This window comes from Telopea speciosissima, chromosome 3 (assembly GCF_018873765.1).
Source record: "Telopea speciosissima isolate NSW1024214 ecotype Mountain lineage chromosome 3, Tspe_v1, whole genome shotgun sequence".
In the NCBI taxonomy this organism is placed as follows: domain Eukaryota; kingdom Viridiplantae; phylum Streptophyta; class Magnoliopsida; order Proteales; family Proteaceae; genus Telopea; species Telopea speciosissima.
In genome coordinates, this window is record NC_057918.1 from 22,124,513 (window position 1) to 22,143,401 (window position 18,889).

Below are 18,889 nucleotides of genomic sequence, written 5' to 3' on the forward strand. Positions count from 1 at the left end.
GCACTTTCCTTTGGAAAGGAGTGGACTCCACCAGGTTTCTTCATCCCTTGAGTTGGTCCTCCACGTGCCTCCCCAGAGCCGAAGGGGGTCTCGGCCTCAGAAGGATCAAAGATGTCAACATGGCTGGTTCGATCAAGCTGCTCTGGAAGCTTCTCACTAACAAAACTAGTATCTGGACTTCCTGGGTGTACGCAGGGCCTCTGCGTAGAGACTCTATTTAGACTGTCAGTCCCTCTCCAGACTCCTCTTCGACCTGGCGCAGCATTCTTCGAGTGAGACATATCGCCAGGGGTGCTATATCTTGTAGGATTGATGGTGGGCAGCAGACCCTCCTTTGGCTTGATCAGTGGCATCTTTCAGGTGTCCTTGCCACTATAGTCAGTCCCCGCGTCATGTATGCCTCAGGCTTGGACAGATTTGCCCCTGTGGCCTCCATCATCGCCAGAGGCACGTGGACTCCTCCCCCCTCCCCCCCCCTCTAGCCGATCTTTGGAGCTCCCTCCCCCCCCATCCCCCCAGGCCACAGGGGCAGGGGTGACATCACTATATGGCTTCCTTCCCCATCGGGTATCTTCAGCTCCCACTCTGCTTGGGACATGGTTCGTCATCGAGGGACGCCCTGTCCTTGGCATAAGGTAACTTGGTTCAAAGGGTACATCCCTCGTCAGAGTTTCACCGCTTGGCGTGCCTTGGCAGACTGCCTTCCCACCCAAGCCTTTCTCATTCGCCGCCACATGCAAGTCTCCCCCAATTGCTGCCTCTGCTGGAATGGGCACGAAGACACAGACCACTTATTCTTCACTTGCCCTTTCGCAGCCTCCATTTGGAACCAGGTTCTTCGTCATTGCTGGCCGGCTCGAAGAAGACCATTTCCCCTCTCTAGGGAATGGATCTGGATAGATATGACTTTTGGAAGGAACTCGATTTGTGACATTGTGGGCAAGCTTGCCTTTTGCGCTACTATTTCTCACATTTGGATGGAACACAATCTTAGAAGATGGACATCCAACTCCCGCTCTTTCGATAGGATTTGGAAGGCCATCTTATTTGATGTTTCATCTAAAGTAGGCACCCTTCCCCCTGGTAGTGTTAAAGATACCCCAAGGAACAAGCTCATTGTTGTCTCGTGGGGTCTTCCTACCTCCATTTTGTGTCCCTGCTAGTCGCTAGCTTCTGTTTTGTTGGCCCTTGGGCTTGTACATTCCATCTTCTGTCTTCGTAATTTAAATTTTCATTCATCCCAAAAAAAAAAAAAGAGTTAAGAGAATCTCAGCTAAATAGGGTCTACTACATGGATCCTTGCCCTCCAATAGGCTCTATCCGAGGTCATACCTGGTACAAGCCCTAGACTATGCATGTCCTTCCTCAGAACTTCTCCTATAGTCAATTTAGGCCTGCCCTTTGCTCTTTTAGCTCCTTCAATCGGAATCAAATCACTACTCCTAACTGGAGCATCCCTAGGCCTCTGATGAACATGACCATACCACCTCAAACGACTCTCTCGGAGCTTGTCATTGAGGAATACTCATATGGCCAAATTATGTAGTTTACTTTTGATAGCTCTACACTTTTCAGTATATCATTGTGTGCTTGTCCAAGTTAACTGTTCCTTGTGAATTGATTGGTTGTGGTCTTATAATAATTCCACCAGTGTCTAAATATGAAGCCTTAGTAAAGGAGGAGGGTTGGTTCGTCAGGTTGGCTACCAGCATCATAAAAAACCTTTGCCCAACCTTAAAAGTGTGAATCCTGGTTGTGGTCCCATGATGAGTTCGATTAGTTTTGTGCTTGATGTATCATCTTATAGAATACAATTGGACGTTCCTAATGATTTAGTACATGTTTCCTATCTTTCTTAGAATTTTATAACATTCCCCAGACCCTGCAGTGGCGGGACCCTCGTGCACTAGGTACGCCCTTCCCCCCCCCTCTTTCAATGTGTCCAGATTTGGCACTAAAACCTTGTCCATGGCCAATATTTAAACATCCTTGGTAACTTCATTTAAATGTGACATTATTTGCAAATCCTTTCAGCAGTACTACTTGAAGTCTCCCAACTGTTGTTTTTAAGATATTTGAGCATGTTGATATCTTTCTCTGTCAAAGTTAACGTTATCTTGGTTCCTCATTTAAAATTTTGATATTTTCTTTGCTTTAATTTACAGGGTTTAGAAAATCCTAGTGAAGAAGAAAATTATGTTCCTGCTATTGCTATTGTTGGCCGGCCAAATGTTGGAAAAAGTAGCATTTTGAATGCATTAGTTGGAGAGGACAGGACAATAGTTAGCCCAATCAGTGGGACTACTCGTGATGCTATTGATACTGAATTTACTAAGGAAGATGGCCAGGTTTGTTTGCTTCTAAAATATGGTCTCCCCCCCCCCCCCCTCATGCTTGTTGCCTACTATTTTATAGGCTTATAGCTTTGCGCAAATCATTTCAAACCCCTTAATCTAGTGTTAAAATCAATGTCCTCAAAAGTCCTTCCCAAGGGGTTAAGGTTGAAGTTTGTTGTGAAAGAATTCGATTAATCGTCACATTTAGCAGCCCCATACCAAAGTAAAATGGGTGGTCCTCCCAATTTCTTCCCCCTTTGAACTCAGGGTTTAGAAGAGAAAATTCTTGTGTGGCTCCTCGGTATATATCCAGCTAAACCCAGACAGGGAAAGGAAGTAGCATCAGCACCTTGGACCACCTCACGGTTAGCGAAAGGGTGGTGTGTTCTCTTTTTCACACACATGTACCTTGGCGCAATGGTAAGGTTGCTATTGTGACCAAGTGATCGCGGGTTTGAGTCGGGAAACAACCTCTCCGCGAAGCAGGGGTAAGGCTGCATAAATTATGACCCTCTCCAGACCCCACAATGGTGGGAGCCTTGTGCACTGGGTACGCCCTTTTTATGTACCTCAACATCTAGTAGCAGCCAAAATCCTTTTTTTTTTGTCAAGGAAATCCAAAATTTAAGCTAGCCATGAGCCAACAATGTAAATCTTTCATATTTATCCCTCAAACTTTTTCGCCCTGGTTAGTTAAGGAACTTAATGAGGGCAGGGGACACTGCCAAAGAGGAATACAAGAAAGCCGTTCAATACCAAATAGGGCCTAATAACTGCACAAAGCTACATACAACAATTAGATAAAACAGACACCCAGCTGAATAAGCTCCCTATAGTTAGAGACCCCACCCTCACACCCCCCAAAAAAAGAAAAGAAAAAAAAGAGGATCATTAGCTCTATTTTTTCCTGATGCATCTGGAAGAGGAGGTGTAGGAGGAAGAGAGGAGGCAGAGGAGGTTGAGGAAGAACTGTAGAAAACAAAAACCTAAAATGATGCAGAAAAGAACGGAAATCGCAAGCAAACAATCACACAATGCAAGGATTTACGTGATTCGGCAAGATTGCCTACATCCACGGTAAGATGAGATCTGCTTCACTACCAATGGAGAATAGGGTTACAACTGCTCGTCCTTACGCCTCTCTCAGATTACAGAGAATGAACCATCGCTACATATTTATGGCGAAACCTACATATATGAACCATCGCTACATATTTATGGCGAAACCTACATAGGCACACTCCAGGCCTCGGGCCCTATGGCCTTTTAACGGTACTTCGGAATCAGCCCACAAATTCAAGCGACGGAATACAAGACATCGTACCTCTAGGCCCCAACGATAAGAAGCACAGAGAAGAAAAGGACGTAGAGGGTGGAGGAAGGAGAAAAAGCACAAAGAAGAAAAGGAGGCAGAGGAGGTGGAGGAAGAGGAGGCAGAGCTACCTACCTGGGTGCCATAATCTCACCGCTTCAAGTCGATGCCAGAGCCTCTCGTCCCAACTCCTAATTCTTGACAATTAAAGGCTTTGGCTCTTTCAAAGAGATATCTGATTTGCCATTCTGTCCTTGAATGTTGTTTCATTACATGTTACTCCCTTCTTTATTTTAATATATAAATGCCCATATTCCTCAAAATATTTGCCACTAATACCCTTAAATAAACACCCGACTTGCCCTCGCCAAGGTGACGCCTAGGTGTCCCAAGCAGGTTCCCAGCACTTAGATTTGCCTAGCCCACCATAGTATCTATGGACTGAAGCTAAAGGAATTCTAACTTTCATGAAAATCTTCAGACTCTTGAAGAGATCCTTCATATTCTTGAGAATAACCTGTTGCATTCCCCAAAAGTAAAGAGTATCCATCCATGTTTTGTAAGCAAAAAAAGGCCAAGAAGAAATCAGGTATCTTCATACTGAAACAAAGAAGGCAAACTATTTGGAAGTAGATAGAATATAGTAGATGGAAGGATCTGGAACAGGAGTGGAAGAATTAATCAAGATGAAGAAAATACAAGAAGCCAGCTTGCTAAAGAGTCTGCTGATAGTGGCTCATACATATGTTACTTGGCTTTGGCAACTAAGAATTTATAGGTGTTTCAAGAGAACCCTTTGCTTCCAAATGGTTTTCCTTGATCTTATTTGGGGATTATGTAGTTTATTATTCTGTTTCTTTTTGGGGACTTCATTGCAAAGGAAAACATGTCCTTGTAATTTTAAATGAATGAAACCTTTGTTGCTGATAGGAAAAAAAAAAAGGGGGGGGGGGGGGGAGACAAAAACATGCACCAGAATAGCTTGTGGCGAATTTTCTTTTAGTGCCAATTTGATATTCTGTTAAGTTGAAGAACACACAGTATCATGGAATCCACTGATGACCTTTGGAGCTCTGAGGAACCACTAAAAGGTCCTGAGGAGTTCACCATAATTGATATAGACAGGATCTGCCTTTAAAATCTAGAAATATTTTAGAGGACCTAGTTCTCTGGCTGTTATAAACTTTTAAAACTAAGGAATTCTATTTTACGATGCTCTTCTTTGTAGAAGATAAATTTAATTCTCAGTGTAAAATATGGAAGATTAACTTCAATTGTTAATGTAAAAATGTGGAAGATTCGAAATATTTCTCTGTTTGAAATACTGCTAGTGATGTATGTTTCAGGAAAAATAAAGCCAGTAATGTCTTTTGGGAATACATCTTTATGGTCTTTGTGGTTATTTGTTTTGATTAAGATAAGGGAAGTGATCTCCCAAAGGAATACTAATCCTTCTATTTGTGGTGTGCTATTATAAGTTATTCATGGATACAAGGTTGACAAGGAATCGTGTTTCCTTGAGACATTTTATTTCCAGTAGACCAATTAATGTAGGACAGGAATGACGATTCAACCAGTCCCAAAACAGGATCTGAAATCAGGGAAAAGGTTCAGCTCGATGGGGTTAAGTCTGGTTTGGTTTGGTGGATTAATGTGTAAGTCTAAGGTTGGGGTTAAGGTGAGGGAATAGGTCTGGTCAGTAGGGGATAAAGAGACTAAAAAAACAAATCTGCAGCAGGGCAATTGTCTCTGCTGATTTGATCTGCAGGCTGGGAAAATAGGGTTTAATGGAGTCTTAGGGAGATTTCTTGTGGATGGTGATCTGCAGGTTAGATGGGGCTAAGAGTGGGATCGAGTGGAGGCTATAGGATGGGGAAGAAGTGCTCAAAAGATGGGAGAAAGATGATGGTGGGATTGGGCAGGAGAAGGGGGAATGAAATTAGAAAGTTAAGCAAATAGGCTCAAACCAGTCACAGCAGCAAGGGAACACCAGCAGTGGTTCTCGGTTGGAATGGGGATGTCTTCTAATGGCTGGATTGCTTGACAAAAGAATGAGAACAAGGACTAAAGAGTAACCTCCTAGGCTTCCCACTGCAAGGAGTCAGATTGGATCACACACCAGGTCCATCACCAAGGATCGAATACCATGGAAATAGCTTCATTGAAACAACATGCAAACAGCAGTATTTGGAGAATAGAAATCGTGGCCTGTATGGCCTCTTGGGTTGTATTTATTGACTGTCATAAAGAAAGAAAAGGCAAGGGAACAAAATTAGAAAGTCCTAAATTAGAAACTTCCAATTTTGATCCTTGATTTGGATTACAAAACATAATCAGCTTCTAAACTGATGTGACTACTAATTCTAGTCACCTACTAATTATGAAAATAGAAACTAACTACTAACATGAAAATAGAAAGTAAGCAAATTCAACTAGACTTCTAATTTTGGTCCAAAGACTACAACCCAATAGAACAACACTGTTCACGTGAACAGTACCACATGAACAGTGTCACTAGCAGTAGCCTACTCAATCGTGGCTGGGCAGCAGCCCTATTCTTCTTCTTCCTTGAATACACCCGTAGTTCTGCATCACCAATATTTTGTAGTTACTCAGTGTGGTGTGTAACTTTAGTTACACCAACATGGATAATGAGGTGGTGAAAATTGATGAGAGGGAGATTTCGCAAAGTGATTATTTTAGGTATATGGGCTCAATCATAAATAAAGGAGAGATAGAGGATGCTGTTATATAGAGAATTAAAATAGGATGGATGAAATGGAGAGGTGCATCCGGATTTTTGTGTGATCGACGTAGTCCTTTAATAACTTAAAGGAAAATTTAGCAGGACAGTCATATGGCTATAATGTAGAGTGCGGAATGTTGGGCAGTTAAGAAACATCATGTAGATAAACTCTGTGTAGCTGAGATGAGGATGTTGAGATAAATGTATGGTAAAAATAGGAAGGATGAAGTAAGGAATGAACAAATTAGAGCTGATTTGGGAGTAGCTCAAATACATGATAAGCTGTGAGAAAGTCTGATGTGATCCCGGGGTTCGAAACCCTATTTGGGTTTGCTTTGGCCCCCACCCAAATGCACAATGGCCAATAGGAGGAAGATAATGGCAATCTCGTTAACATTTCTGAGTTTGGAAAGGGGAGTGACAGAGCTGTAAAGTATCAGAATACTAAAGGACAGTTTGGTAGTTAGCTAGGTGTTGGGATAAGAAGGGAATTAGGATTTATTGTAAGGGGGCAAACTTGGAAGGGTCAATAAAATATGGACGAAAAAGGATAAAGGAAGATGGGAGGGGAAGTTTTGGAAAAAAGGATAAAATAATGGTTATAAAAAAACCCACGATTAAGTCTCCTTCAACCTCTTGAATGGAGTTGCAGGCAGTAGAACCAGATGGAGTGCGAAGAGAATAACTCACTTGATAGGCCTCTTATTGAGTCAATAATTTAGGGGTATATTCCTGATCTTCTGCTCTATTAACTCCAGCAAGAAACAGAAGATTTCAGCAACTTAAAGATCCAAAGAATTCCAACAAGGTTTAGTGGCAAGTACAAAATCAGACTTGAGTTCTGGTTCAATCATTTGATAGGTCTGGTATTAAGGCAACAAGTTCTAGGGTTTGAAGCACCTGGGGGAGGGAAACCTCCGATCTAAATCTCAGGGTGGGAGGACTAGGGAGGAAAGAGATTCAAAGCAATCCTTGGGGCTGCCAGTGCTGCAGGACAGAACAGGGAATGATAGACTAGGAAAAGGAAATCAGGAAAGAAAGAAGAAGAAGAAGAAAGGAGGAGGAAGAGGGAAAGAGGGTCTCACTAGGAAGGGGGAGAAGAAGAAGGATAGAAGAAGGGGGGAGAGCACACAAGCTACACAGGTTTCAATCAAAACCAAATTCAACTTTTCATTCTCATTCTACCTTTCCAATCGTTGGGTACAGATATATTTAAATAAAATAAAATCTCCTACAAATAGCAACTACTATCAATCTAGGTAATTAACTCAACAAGGAAACTAGTCTTAATCCCTACGTAGCTAACTCCACCTAAAACTCCTATATAAAAAAGATTGCAAGATAATTATACATAAACTTCTAAAATCCTACTGAAACAGAGCAAGGATGGGACCCGGTTCATCTTGGTCTGGATGGCCAGATGGATAAAGCTGGTTCAACCTCAAATCTGCATCAAAGTCGTTTGAGGTTGCATGGCCATGTACAACAGAGGCCTTTGAACGCTCCAATACGGAGGAGTGATCTGATGGAGATTGAAGGTGCTAAGAGAGCCAGGGGCAGACCTAAAATGACTCTAGGAGAAGTGGTGAGGGAATATATGTATAGCTTAGGCCTTGCATCAAGTATGGCTTTGAACAAAGCTGATTGGAGGGTAAGGATCCATTTAGTTGGGATAAGGCTGAGTTGAGTTGAGTTAGACTAATACTGTCTGGTTTATGGAAGAGAAGGCTTTCATTTGTCTTTTTAAATTATGTGTCATATCCTGATTTAATACCTTTTTCTTCCCCTCAGAAGTTCCGGCTAATCGATACTGCTGGAATCAGAAGAAGGGCAGCTGTAGCTTCAGCAGGGAATACAACGGAGGCCTTATCAGTCAACCGGGCATTTCGTGCCATTCGTCGTTCTGATGTTGTGGCTCTTGTTATTGAAGCCTTGGCCTGTATCACAGAGCAGGTATACTGCCCCATATGCCATATTGCATGAACATAGAGGCTATCATGACAACCTTTTTTTGGCAGTCTTATTCAGGTGTTCTGGGCCATGCAACATGTATATAATCATGTTTATATATTAAGGTGTTTCAAACATTCTTTTCTAACTAACAACAGAAGGTAAGAAATATGTAAAGAAGCCAGTCACTATGTGTACCAGAAGGGGGCACATCCATGAAGAAATACATGCAATTTCCCTATTATTGTTACTCCCTCTCTCCCACGATAACTGTCCTCCCTATTTTTGGCTGTCCCAAATTGTATGTCGATTTTGCATATTAAGAAATGGGTTTTTAAGATATATTTTACCCATTGCATTTATTGCCCAATTTGAAGAGTATTTTATCGTAAGTAATGGAAAAACAATATTGGAAAGATGGGAAATTTTTAATGCTTTGACCACTTTCTCAAAGGGGACTGTCATTTGTAGGACAGAGGGAGTATTATGAAGATGATAATATCCATAAACAAAGTTTTTTCTAGGCTGGCCTGCTTGGGGAAGTTTTCTTAGCAGGCCACCAATTTTTTCCATGTGGAGGCGTGATATGGCAATTCCAACAATGGTCTGGGTTGGCCATGTGTCAATTTTCAGAGGCAGATTCCCTCAAATACCCCCATCTATGTCCATACATCCTTATACTTGGCAACCATCCATTTTTCTGCTTGCACCCTTCTGTAGTCCTTAATTTTCTGTACTTGATTTTGCCACTTGACCAACTCTTATTGGGATGAAACTTGACATGTGAGCAGGGGACCGTGGTGCCCACCTATCCACAGAATACAGCCCCTTTTGTCCTGCCATGGGGCAGAGCCAAGGCCCACCTGGAGACCGTTTCCAGACTGGTTCACCTAGAAACACCACTCCCATAACTGCACTAATCTAACCTTCCAGTTTCTTCCTGATGTCCTAGGATTGCAGAATTGCTGAAAGAATTGAGAGAGAAGGAAAAGGCTGTGTGATTGTTGTAAACAAATGGGATACGATACCTAATAAAAAACAGCAGACAGCAACATACTACGAGCAGGATGTTAGGGAGAAGCTCCGTATTCTTGATTGGGCACCAATTGCTTATTGTACTGCAACAGCTGGGGATAGTGTTGAAAAGTATGTGGTAACTTCATGCTATATTTTATTTTCTTCCTGCCTATATGGTTCAATATGTCTGTTATTAAATGTCATGGTCAACAATATAAACCTTTGTCTCCATTCTTTACTGGAAGATGTTCATTGTTTGCTAATTACTGAACAGAGAGAAATGAAAAATGTGACGTGCTTGCTTATACAGCTTCATCTTTTACTAGTTAGAGTTTTTCTTAACTTTGGTCATTGGCATAAACTACGTCATATTCACTTCCATACGTGACATTGTTATGAGGATTGCTCATTGTTTGGTGAGCCCATTCTTCAAATGGTGCTCCCTAATCATGTTATAATCGTGAAATGAACTTTGCGAAAAAAATAGGGATTAAAACCTTTTTGTTTTATCTTTGGAAGACCAATCTGTCCTATTGAGTTACTCTCAAAGAATTTTGATAAGGTTACTGGAGCACTTTAACTTGACATGATCTGGACTCACAAGGTCTACATACTATCAAATGAAGCAAGTGCTAGAGGCAGAAACCTCCTGATATCAACTTAGGTCACCATGACGATTAGAACAAGTATCTAGTCAACAAAATGTTTAGGAAATGCTTTGGGCTCTCCCAGAGTTTGTCCATTACAATTTCCTCAGGTGTGATAAGAAGCTCACCATAAATAGTAATCTCGTATATATGTTTCTGTTACTTTCTTATGACATAGCAATAATAAATAATTTGACAACTCTTTCATATCTAAGCTTTCTTATTCTTGCTATATTAGTTTAACTTTCCCAAGGATAAAAAGGGCCTCTCTTAATAGTGTCCTTCGCTAAAAGAGTCCTGGCAGAAAAAGAAAAAAAAAGAAGGAAAAAGAGGCATTCAGCAGATGAGATTATGTCTGGTGGTGTCGCTTCCATCAGTGCTTTTTAGTTGATCGGGGAAATTGATCCAGCAATAAAGGAAAATATTCTATGAGAGGAAGTGAGGAACCACGGTGGTCTTGTAGGTTTTATGTCCGCATTACTCTTTATCTCAATGTCTCTTCTAGGATCCATGCAGCCGACCCCATTAAGTAAAGCTATAGTGTTGTTGTTGTTGTTGTATTACTCTTTGTCTCAATGCAGTAGATGTTGTGGTCCTAGTTATTTTATAATGTTCGAGGCTGATAATGCTTACGACCATTTTCACATCTTAACAGTGAAATTTTGACATTGTTTTGAGCTCTTTTGGTCTTGAAGTTGGATTGGGATGGTGACCCTTGACCCAACCAGACATGAATTCACTCAGTACTTGGGCATCAACCAGATGGAAACTAACACAAGAAGATTTTGTACACATCACACACAATTTTAATAACTGTTATCTGTCCAGTCAAGCACTCAGACAAATCCCAACATTGAAGGATTTTTATTTATTTATTTATTTTTTTTGGGGGGCGGGGTGGGGGTGGAGGGGAGGGGTAGCCTCCAGTCTTTTATTGGGGGGGGGGGGAACAGCCTCCCTTTTTGAGGTCTTGTAAAAATATCGTGGGCCCCTTTCTCTTGATTTTGACATAGTGTGCGGTTTCTAGACAGGCATGTTTGGAGAAGAATCTCTAGACAAGCTGGCTACAGGCCACCTGATTTAATCAGATAGCTGTACTTCTACTCACCCTGTCTCTACTTCTTCCTTTTCTGGCCAATTCACTGAAAAACTCCATGAAAACTTAAACCTTAAATTGTACGAAACCCTAAACATGATACCAGGAACCTTACACTCTATTAAACCCCATGAAGGTTGTGGGAAATGAAAATACACTATGACTGGCTGCTGGGGAATGGAGGTTCAACCCCTCTGTTAATGCATGCAAGAGGGAGAACGCTGAGAAAGAGGAGGTTGCTGGAACAGTCACTGGAGATTTGAATACTCGTCGGAAAGGGAGAACACAGAAAAGAGATTGCTGGAATGATCATTGGAGATGCTGGAGTTTAAGAGAGAGCTCATTGGAATTGCAGGGATTGCTGGAGGATTATATGGACGTGTGGGTTTAAAGTCTGCAGAGTTTGCAAAGCCAGAAATTAGGGAACCGAAGTGATCTCTAAGAATATGAATAGCTATCCTTAAGGCTCTCAACATGCCCATCTAGTGATTCCATCTAAACATGTCTACTTAGAAAAACTTTTGGCTTTGACTTAATCATAACACACACACACACATGCACGCATAGTGGTTCCCATAAACCTTGATGTGCTTTTGTTGAAAAGGTCATTTGGTGTATATACAGAGGAATGGTAACATTATGTTTGAGAAGGGCATTCCTTTGTTTATTTTCTCTTTTTACACAACAAATAGGAATGAACAGCGTAGACCTAGATGAAGGGGGGCTCTAAGCAAGTACTTGTATTTGGTGCATTATTCTATCATGTGTCTTAGAGTTAGTGCTGCTGTTCTTTGGTCACTCGTTGTCTCATACCTATTTCTAGCTCATGTTTCCGTTTGCAATCCGTTATTTATTAAGAAAATAAAGGAAGGAATCAATCAGTGGCCAGCAAATAGCATTCATGGAAGTCAATTTTATCTGTTTAACACCTTAGTGCTAATGAGTGACTTTCATTGGAACCATAAAATAAAAGTTATCTGTTTATTATATGCAAATACATTAGAAAGCGAAGATTTGATATAGTGAGGGTGGCAAAGCATGCCATTCATAGAAGGCTTCCCACTTTGAGAGATCCATTTATGCTATATATTTATGCACCACTTTATTACCGTTTCTTCATTACTTAGATATTAATTATGATTTAGCTTAGTCATCAATAATTGGCCTCAGGATCATTGCTGCTGCTGGCATGGTTGAGAAAGAAAGGTCAAGAAGGCTTAGTACTTCCATATTGAATCAAGTTGTACAGGAGGCAATAGCTTTTAAAGCACCTCCAAGGACCAGAGGTGGAAAGAGAGGGCGTGTTTATTATAGCACTCAGGTACATTTGATTTGCAGCACTGAATCCTACATTGGTTTGGTGTATGAATATAATTCTTGTCCCTGAGAGATTGCAACATTAGATGTGTGTGGATGTTTTAACATCCCTTAATTGAAGCTGTGAATTGTTCTTTATTAATTACTTACATGCATCAAAATCCACCTGAATTTCTTTGTGCAGGCAGCAATCCGTCCTCCCACTTTTGTTTTCTTTGTTAATGATGCAAAGCTTTTCCCTGAAACATACCGGCGTTACATGGAAAAGAAGCTACGTTCGGATGTAGGATTTTCGGGTACACCAATTCGTCTTCTATGGCGTAGCAGAAGAACAATGGAAAAAGATGAAGGTTAGTTAATGAAGATTCTTTTATTCCGGAGCGTATTAATTGTTAATTTCATGGTCATAGTTCTCAGTATATGAGGAGAGGGATATGTTCTATTGACAGTAATGTGGTCTTAAACCAGTGTTGTTAAAAACATCCAGGGTAAAATAGTTTAGGGCTAGTGTCCAATGTCCTAACAGTGTCCTGAAAAATAAAAATTGCCACAAAAAAAAAAAGAATACATGTTCTAAATTTTCATCCTGGGTTCATAGGTAGTTGTGATGGCCGGGCTGGGCAACTGACATCAAGCATCCCCGATGCATCTGTACATGCCTTTAAAACATAGTTGTCAAGGCATCACCTAGGCACCTTGGTTTTTTTCCCCCTCCTCCAACGCCTTGGGTCACCTAGACGCCATGACAAATGCTTAAAGACACTGCTTTAAACAGAATGGCACAGTATCTGGTGTAGCCAATAGCATTTAGTTGGGAAAAGACACAGTTGAGTTGAGGAATGTGTTCTCATTGATGTATCTCCGATGGAGCATTGGAGCAGCCAAGGGATCTCTCTTCTTTCTCGAGGATGGGTACTTTAGTTGAGTTGTCTTGCAAAGGAAGATTGATGACTTGGTATCTTACGCAGGACTCTGAGGTGGCTGGAAAAATTATTGTCTTCCACATGACCCAGTAACACTGCACCTCTCGACAAAAGAAAGCTCTTTCTTGCTTTAAAAATTTTAACTTAAAAGTTGCTTCTAGCTCTACTCCGGACGAGAATAGAATAGTTGGTATAGCATAGAGTTGATTAATAGGAAGCTGGCAGATCCATATGGTTGTCTGTGATGAAGACCTCATATTTTCCATGTCATCTCTCCAAGTAGCGATGGCAATGGGGTGGGCTTAGCCAGTGCCCCTCCACCCGTAGAGTGTGGTATGTTCTTGGGTTTGAGTTGGTTATGATACTTTCAAAAACCATAGGGCACTGCCTTGATTACTGTATTAAATTGGTGAGCCCCATGCATGTTTCAGCGCCGGGCCCCGTGTGAGGCAGGTTTTCGTTGAGCAATATTGTGAGGGGTTTGGTTATATTATTGAAGAAACAAGGCCCATCTGTCTGTTATTTTCCCTGCCTCCAAGTAAGGATGCAACTTCAACCTGGTCTGATTTTTGTTATGGTTATTTTTTCAATATCTCAGGTTCCAGTGGTGACCAAGCAACACAAACCTGAGTAAAAATTTATGAGTCTTGATTTGGTGATAGAAGCCAAGCTATTTGTTTCAACTCTCCAATACTTGTCCACTTAGAATTTTACATTTAACATTTATAGACCATTATACAAAAGTTAGCCATGAAGAAGATTACCTCCATTAGCTTCATCCAAGCCTGTCAACATCAACTCCATACCCACTGTGTTTTGGACTACTCTATTAAAGATCCACTGTTTTGAATTTTGAATTTTGAAGACAGATGCATACACACAGCTACATGCATGCATGCAAGAGTCTTAGTTTCAATTGATTTATTTTCAGGAAGAACGGCAGCCACAAAAATCCAAGTCCCTCCAGCACACCGGGGTAGAAAATTGGCTGTAGCAACGAGTTGAATAAAAAGCTACTTCAGATGGCTTCTGTTGATTTGTTTTCAAGAACTGCAGCCACTCCTCCAGTACAGTAGGGTCGAAAATCTGCTGCACCAAGGTGATTTAATGTATTTTTTGTTGGATCATTGCTACTTATTGCATTGAAATTTTGAAATCTGTGAAGTTAAATGAAGTGGCCTAGTTTCAAAAGGTCGCTTGAGTTTTGTAGTCATAGAACTTTATTGTCACTTTTATGTAATGGTCTGAGTTGTAATTATGTAGCAATTAAGTCATAAGATAATTGAGTATTGTTAATAGATGACAAAAAGATAACAGTGCAACAAAATAAAATTATCCTCTGATTATGATCTTCATATCGTAGTCATATTAGTATTTTTACTTTTCAAATTGCATCCATCCATTGATCAGATACAAGCAAAAAAAATTTGGGGAGTGTTTTTGCTAAAAATTTCTCATGTCTTATACACATACTAAATGAAATAACTATGAAAATAGTGACAGGAGAAGTCGAGAAGATGATTTACCCAAGACAATATCAACAATAGATACATGAGACCATTATACAGAGATGTCTTCTTCCACCCACTAGTTGGTTCGGGCAGGGTTTGCTATTAATGGCAATTCTTCTCTTCACTTTATATAAAAAAAAAAAAAAAGGGAATTCTGCTCTCCTTAGTGAAAGAGTATTCTGAATCAGATTCACATACTATCCAATGGTCAGATTAACTACATGTGGCTAATTCAGACTATGACCTCTCTATCCAAAGGTCAGATTAACTACATTATCTGTTTTCATTTGATAATATGTAAAGTGGGTGTGTAGTTAAAGTTCCTACCACCAGCATAAGAAACCATTTTCCTCTATATAATTTATGGGGGATGGTTTCTTACAAGGGCGGTATAAGAAGGAATCTGCGAGCTACATCAATAAGGGGTTGGAGAATGGTATTATCATCCATATGGATCCACATGGGGTCTACATGGTCAGATTAGGAGAGAGAGTGACAGTGTGGACTCCGTTGTTTATTATATGAATAAGGTATAAAGGAATCAAGGACGACACATGCTTCGTTATACCATAATTTTTATGAGATTTTGGCTTCCATGGGGAGATTAGCTTTGTCTATCTGCATCGCTGGTCGAATGGTGGCTAAGATGATGACCACCTCTTTTGTCAAACAAATTCAAGGTCAAGCCAGCCCTGTGAAGACTTGAAGGGCTTCTTCCTGTGGTTCCAACAGAAAAAAACAGAAAGATGAAGTTGGTGGAGGTACAAAGGACATAAACCTAATACATAAACAAAGCATTCAAAGTTGGTCCTGTGAATAAGGCTAAAAGAGATAAGAGATCACTTACATGCCAGTAATCATGATCAGTAATAAGCAATTTAGTTGCTCCATCATTAACCTATCAATATCTTACTCCTCTCCCTTCCCCTCCAATGGAACAGATGATGAAGAAGAAGAGAACTCTACAATAAAAATACAAGTAAAAATTTTAATACATGAGGGAAGATGACCCATAAAATTTTACATGCAAGATAAATAATAGGGTGACCCTTATTTGAATGGTGGGATCAGCTCATGGTAGTAAGAGGTGTGTTCATGTAGATATTCTTGTTTATGGTGCCTGTGTAGAAAACCTATTTGTCCTTGGAAATGTGTCTGACATTGTGCACTGTACCAACTTGTGGTTAGAATCTTGCTCCTACATTGTACCAATACTTCGATACCCACAGAAAGTGTCCTCGACTTTGCGATTCACTGCTGGCTATATTAATTTTCATTGATTTTACGAGATAGGTCTCAAATTTCTTCGGTTGTTGGGTCCTATGCCAGTTCTATGGACTTCATTCAAGAACCATAAAAAAAGGCATACGCAGTGCACGATTAGCTGTGAGTGGGGTGCGTAAGCACTATGCAAGCCATGAGCGAAGGGAAGGATCATAATGTATGCAATCTTAATCCTGCTTTTGCATAGTGGTTGTTTCTTGACTCAAACTCGGAAAAAGAAAATTTTCTAACTAGTTGAGGAACAACAGGTCTCAAATTTGAAAACTTCTGAGAGGCTAAGCTTTATTGCACTAGTCTGAAGCCAGTTGTGCTAGCAGTTGTCCATTGTTTTGAAATGCTGATTTGACATGGCCATTCTATTTTTTTTAAGACATTCTATTATTGGATACATAGAAAACTGTTGGAATTTTATTTAAATTAAAATATATGATTTTAAATATGAGAGGTTGTTTTTTCCTAATAGATACCTATATGACCAATGAGTGTGCCTGGAAGACATATTTGAATGGTCAATAAACATGTCTTGTAGAAAAACAATTGGCGTTTATAAATATGTCTTCTGAAGACACCCCTTTGTTGGTGTTTCTTCTTCTCCTATATATGTAGAGAGAAGGTTTAGCCCATTTCTCTAATAATATTTTGAAGAATATCACAATCTCCTAGTTTTTGCCTTTTCTGTTTCTATTGTTCACATCCATTTGAGCATCACTTGTCATGTTGTTAGTGGCCTAGTAAGTGAAGTGCATCACTGCTAGATAGCCTCATGTTTGGAGTGTTGTTTTATCTTAGAGGCTGATTCGCAAGAACTCAATTTGCACTATAGGAGATGTCTACAGTGTTAAAGAGAGTGTTCATTCGGCACGACTCAACCCCATCGATTCCTCAAGTTTTTTTCATGATGTTTTTTTTTTCAAATTTGTGACGCTTTATACGGTACGGTGTTTGGGATTGCCGTTATCAACTTCAGTTTGTCTGCAATTAAGATAAGTACTCCATCCTCTTGTTGCATGTATTATCATACATGCTTTGGATGGTTACTTCCTACAGAAACCATGTGGATAATCATATTTTTTAGAAGATTATGTGAATTAACCATTTATCAAATTTTATGTCTAAACTTACAGTGTGCCCTTCGTATATTAGATCTTATATTTTTATTTTGGATCATAATAAAGAAGTGAAGTTCTGTACAAGTAGGGAAGTCCATCTTTGCAGTTTCTGATTGCATGTACGTTCCTTCGGTGAGGGCTGGAGAAGCTGAAGCTATAAGAGCTGGGGTCCTTCAAGCTTTGGATGCAGGTTTCTTCCGTCTGGTTATAGAAGCTGATAATCTGGAGGTCATCATCAATGCCCTTTCGGAGCCTAGGGTCTAGACTGCGGTGGAGATAGCTCCACTTATTGATGACATCCTTTATCTCACAGTTCCCCCTATAGAAGGAGAATAGATCATCTGCACGTATCAACAGGCAAACGTACATCTCAGAGCTAATCACATTTTAATTTTGTTTCCATAAAACCGCTCCTCCCCTTGTAAATGGCAAAAATAGGACAGGTGGTTAGCTCTTAGATGTGCATTCACCTGTTGGTACGTGCAGAGGAACCGAACTCCTATAGAAGCTCATTTCTCCCATGTTCCTAGGGTTGTTAACGGCATTGCCGATACCTTAGCAAGGAGAGGCCTATCCAATGGGTGCAGGACAGTTTGGCCTCCTTCCATTCCTTGGCTTTCTCATCTCTGTAATGGCAAAGCCTCGGCTTGTACTCCCCCTCTTTTTAAATAAAATCCCTTTTTACCAAAAAAAAAAAAAAAACATGTACTATAATAAATGAACAAAACAAGTTTTTTTTTTTTGAGTAAAGGAGTAAAACAAATTTAAAGAGTCTAAAAAAGTAAAAAGTGAACATACCATGAATTTAAGAAAGACAAACAAATTATAAAAAAAAAACTATACATAACAAGCCATATAATTTAAATCGACTACCAATTTAACAGGAAGGAGGAAGTCTAAAGTCTATCCAACAATAGATCAACCAAATCATTAATCCATATGATTAAAAAAAAAAGTGGCAGATACAATAAAAAAGAATATGTAAAAGAAATAATTTAAGAAGTTAAAATTGTGAAAATAAGATGGCACCAAAAATTTGACAACGGGGTCTTTTCTTTATCTAATATGATTGGTCAACTCAACCCTCCATGTGGCCCAAATTGAATCCTCTTTTTGATAAGCTTATCTGCAATCTAAGGGAGAGCATAAGGGATGACTTTGGACATGATGTCATTCTAGTCTCTCTTCTTTCTCTTTTGAATAATAATAGTGCCAGTCCCGTGTCTAGATAAAGGGCATTATCGTAATAAAATGGGACAAAGGAGACCTGTGGATGCACCAATAAGGAATGATCAGATTCAGTTTGACAGAGCTAAAAGAGGTAAGGGCAAGCCTAAAATGATTATTGGAGAAGTGGTAAGAAAGGATATGCATCTGATAGGACTCAATCCTATCATGACCACAGATAGAATTGTTTGGAGGACGAGGACCCGTGTAACCAACCCACCCTTGTAGGAGGATGTCTCTAGGATGTTGTTTTGACTACTGCTTTGATTTTTTATTTTTTATTTATTTTTTACTTGTCTTTTTTCCTTCTATTGTTTTAACCTCTATCGGATCCATGTAGCCGACCCCATTTAGTTGGGATAAGGTTATGGTTGTTGTAGTTATATAGTATCCATATTAAACTTTTGGGGAAAA

The 18,889-nt window shown here is 40.0% G+C and overlaps 1 protein-coding gene across 3 annotated transcripts in view; it reads left to right on the forward strand.

Moving 5' to 3' along the window:
* Positions 1-14,703, forward strand: part of LOC122655824 (GTPase Der) — a 37,376-nt gene extending 22,673 nt beyond the window's left edge. For 2 of the 3 annotated variants that reach the window (XM_043850179.1, XM_043850180.1), the window contains exons 7-12: positions 2,166-2,348; positions 8,186-8,347; positions 9,297-9,490; positions 12,275-12,425; positions 12,606-12,771; positions 14,276-14,703. In XM_043850179.1, the coding sequence (XP_043706114.1) occupies positions 2,166-2,348; positions 8,186-8,347; positions 9,297-9,490; positions 12,275-12,425; positions 12,606-12,771; positions 14,276-14,349 (930 nt within the window). In that variant the 3' untranslated portion in view covers positions 14,350-14,703. Of the gene's footprint in view, positions 1-2,165; positions 2,349-8,185; positions 8,348-9,296; positions 9,491-12,254; positions 12,426-12,605; positions 12,772-14,275 lie in introns of those variants that run through there. The other variant, XM_043850181.1, reaches the window with a different exon arrangement.
* The last annotated feature ends 4,186 nt before the right edge of the window (positions 14,704-18,889 follow it).